Source organism: Sprattus sprattus (assembly GCF_963457725.1).
Source record: "Sprattus sprattus genome assembly, chromosome: 1".
NCBI classification, from domain to species: domain Eukaryota; kingdom Metazoa; phylum Chordata; class Actinopteri; order Clupeiformes; family Clupeidae; genus Sprattus; species Sprattus sprattus.
This window is the reverse complement of record NC_137920.1, coordinates 63836740-63839239: the sequence shown is the minus strand read 5'-3', so window position 1 is coordinate 63839239 and position 2500 is coordinate 63836740. Positions and strand designations below refer to the sequence as shown.

Genomic DNA, 2500 nt, shown 5'->3' with positions numbered 1-2500 from the left:
AGAGAGAAAGAGAGAGAGAGAGATGTGGTAAAGAAAAGTGGAGGTGAAAAACATTTATACAGACAGACAGAGAAGGAACGAGAGGGAGAGAGAAGGAGAGAGATAACCAGAAGGAGACAAAAAAAGATAGAGAAAAAAGATAGAGAAAAAGATTGAGAGAGCAGCCCTTCATTTTGGACTGATGCCCTTTGTTGTTTGCTGCCTGACCCCAGTAAAGTTGGCTACATTCTCTCATTGTCTTCAGAGTGGATCTAAACACTCATTTTGTCACCCTTATTGGCTTCACTGTGGGCCTGTTCTAATCTTCGGGTGGAAAATGGAGAATGGAGAGGAATGGGTTTGTAAATAATGAAAATTAGGGATCTGTGGAAACATGCATTAACAGAGGGGTATTTATGAGAGTAATTTTAAACAGGTCTGGGCTGACAGTGCACAGAGCTCATGAGGGGAGGTGAAGTGGTTTAGACATCAGAGTATAGAGTGAAGAGCTGCTGTTGAAGTGAAGTTCAAGGTGTTATATATGACTGTTATATAAACCGTTTGTGTGTGTGTGTGTGTGTGTGTGTGTGTGTGTGTCTGTGTGTGTGTCTCTGTGTGTGTGTGTGCATGTGTGCATATGTGTGCATGGCAGTGATTACATCTCTGCGCGTGTATGTTCATGCTAGCACATGTGCATGTAAGTACAAGCCTATGTGGATGAGAATGCGTCTGAAAGTGTGAGTGTTTGTGCCTGAGTGATAGAGAGGTAGAGGTAGAGAGAAATGGAGAGTACTAGTACTTGTGGATGGAGGTGCGCATGGGGGAGTGTGTGTTGGCATGTGTGTGTGTGTGTGTGTGTGTGTGTGTGTGTGTGTGTGTGTGTGTGTGTGTGTGTGTGTGTGTGTGTGTGTGTGTGTGGGGTTTACCTGCATTGGAGTTGAGCTCATCGTTCTCAGACTCTGTGCCGTTCTGGCTGCTCGCTCCATGGATGCTGTTCATGGCCATCAGTTTCATCTTCTGGAGTTTCATGGCCTCAGCCATCGCCGCTGCAGTCAGACCTGCCCAGAGAATAACACACAGATGAGTACAATCTAGAAGAACACACACACACACACACACACACACACACACACACACACACACATCGCATCGCGTGCGGAAAAGCACAGCATAAGTTGACAACTGTTATGTACTAATTCCATTATCACACTGGTTAAAATGTATTCCTCCTTTCCTCTACATGGGGGATTAATCCCTGACCCGACCCCTGTCTCTCCCTGTCACGCGGTCACACACACACCATATCAATCTCACACACACACACACACACACACACACACACACACACACACACACACACACACACACACACACACACACACACGCACGCACGCACGCCAATTTTACTGCAAGACCTCTGCCTGGGCAATTACCAGTTATTTCAGTGCACTTTTACGTAAGGGTTTCCATCTGAGTCTCTTCCACTTCCCTGTTTTATTGTTCTCTAAAAACTCTGCTTTCCCTCTAGAGATCCATGCGGGAGCCAGTGAGGGTTCTCTCTCGGCCCCCTGGCATAGCCCGGCTCTGGAGCTGCACACGGAACGGGACTGCAGGTCCGTGAGGGTTCCACACACCCCACTGGATCCCAGGAGACACATTCTCTCACGCTCGCTCTCTTTCTTTTCTCTTTCTTTTACTCTCAGTTTCTCTGTTCCAGTCTCTCACTCAGGCACACACACACACACACACACACACGCACACACACTCACACACATATAAGTAGGCATTGTCGACACACCATACCTTCAGCTCATCAAGGCCTTCACAGCCCCGGAAGCCATCATCACTCTGCCCAATTAGTCCTCTAATTAATTCAATTAAGCAACGGAGGGACGCATTAAGTAATTCATTAAGTGACAATGCAATGCCTCCTTGCTCACCCTGATCTCAATTTCTTAACAAACCAGGACAAAAAAAAAAAGTAATAATTTCCATTCTCCTCAGGTTCAGACGCCACACTATGTCACCTTGATCCAATTCGTTAGTAACTTCGCCTTAAAATGTGAGATGTAGGCTGGAACAGAAATGAAAGGGAGACATTTGTGTATCGTTTAACACGGGTGAGAACATAAAATCAAGAGCCTGTTTGCCTGCGAGGCAAATGTGTTTTGACCAACCTCCCCACTTTAACTCTCTCCACTGACAAACACCCGTGGCAACAAATTAGGAGCTGTGTTTCCCATATTTCACGAGACACGACAAGACAAATAAATAGAATAATTACTAGGAACTCTGAGAAATAGATACAAATAGGCACGGAGAGAGAACGTGGGGGGAAAAAACACAAGGCGTAGACAAATGAATCTCCTTCAAGGGTTTACATTAAAAACAAGGCTGCTGCTATTTTTACACGTTTGGGCCCCTGCCGCGAAACGCACCCAAGGAAACCAGCGAAATGTTTTCAATAGCCACGTTTAAACAGAACGTCACGATGATTGATTCATTTTATTACAAGTTCATT

At 45.6% G+C, this 2500-nt stretch overlaps 1 protein-coding gene across 1 annotated transcript in view; it reads right to left on the bottom strand.

Annotated features, from left to right (window-relative positions):
- dacha (dachshund a) overlaps positions 1-2500 on the bottom strand; it is a 137714-nt gene that overhangs the window by 47769 nt on the left and 87445 nt on the right. The window contains exon 3 of the mRNA XM_080856187.1: positions 906-1037. Coding sequence (XP_080712313.1) covers positions 906-1037 — 132 coding nt within the window. The remainder of the gene's footprint in view (positions 1-905; positions 1038-2500) is intronic.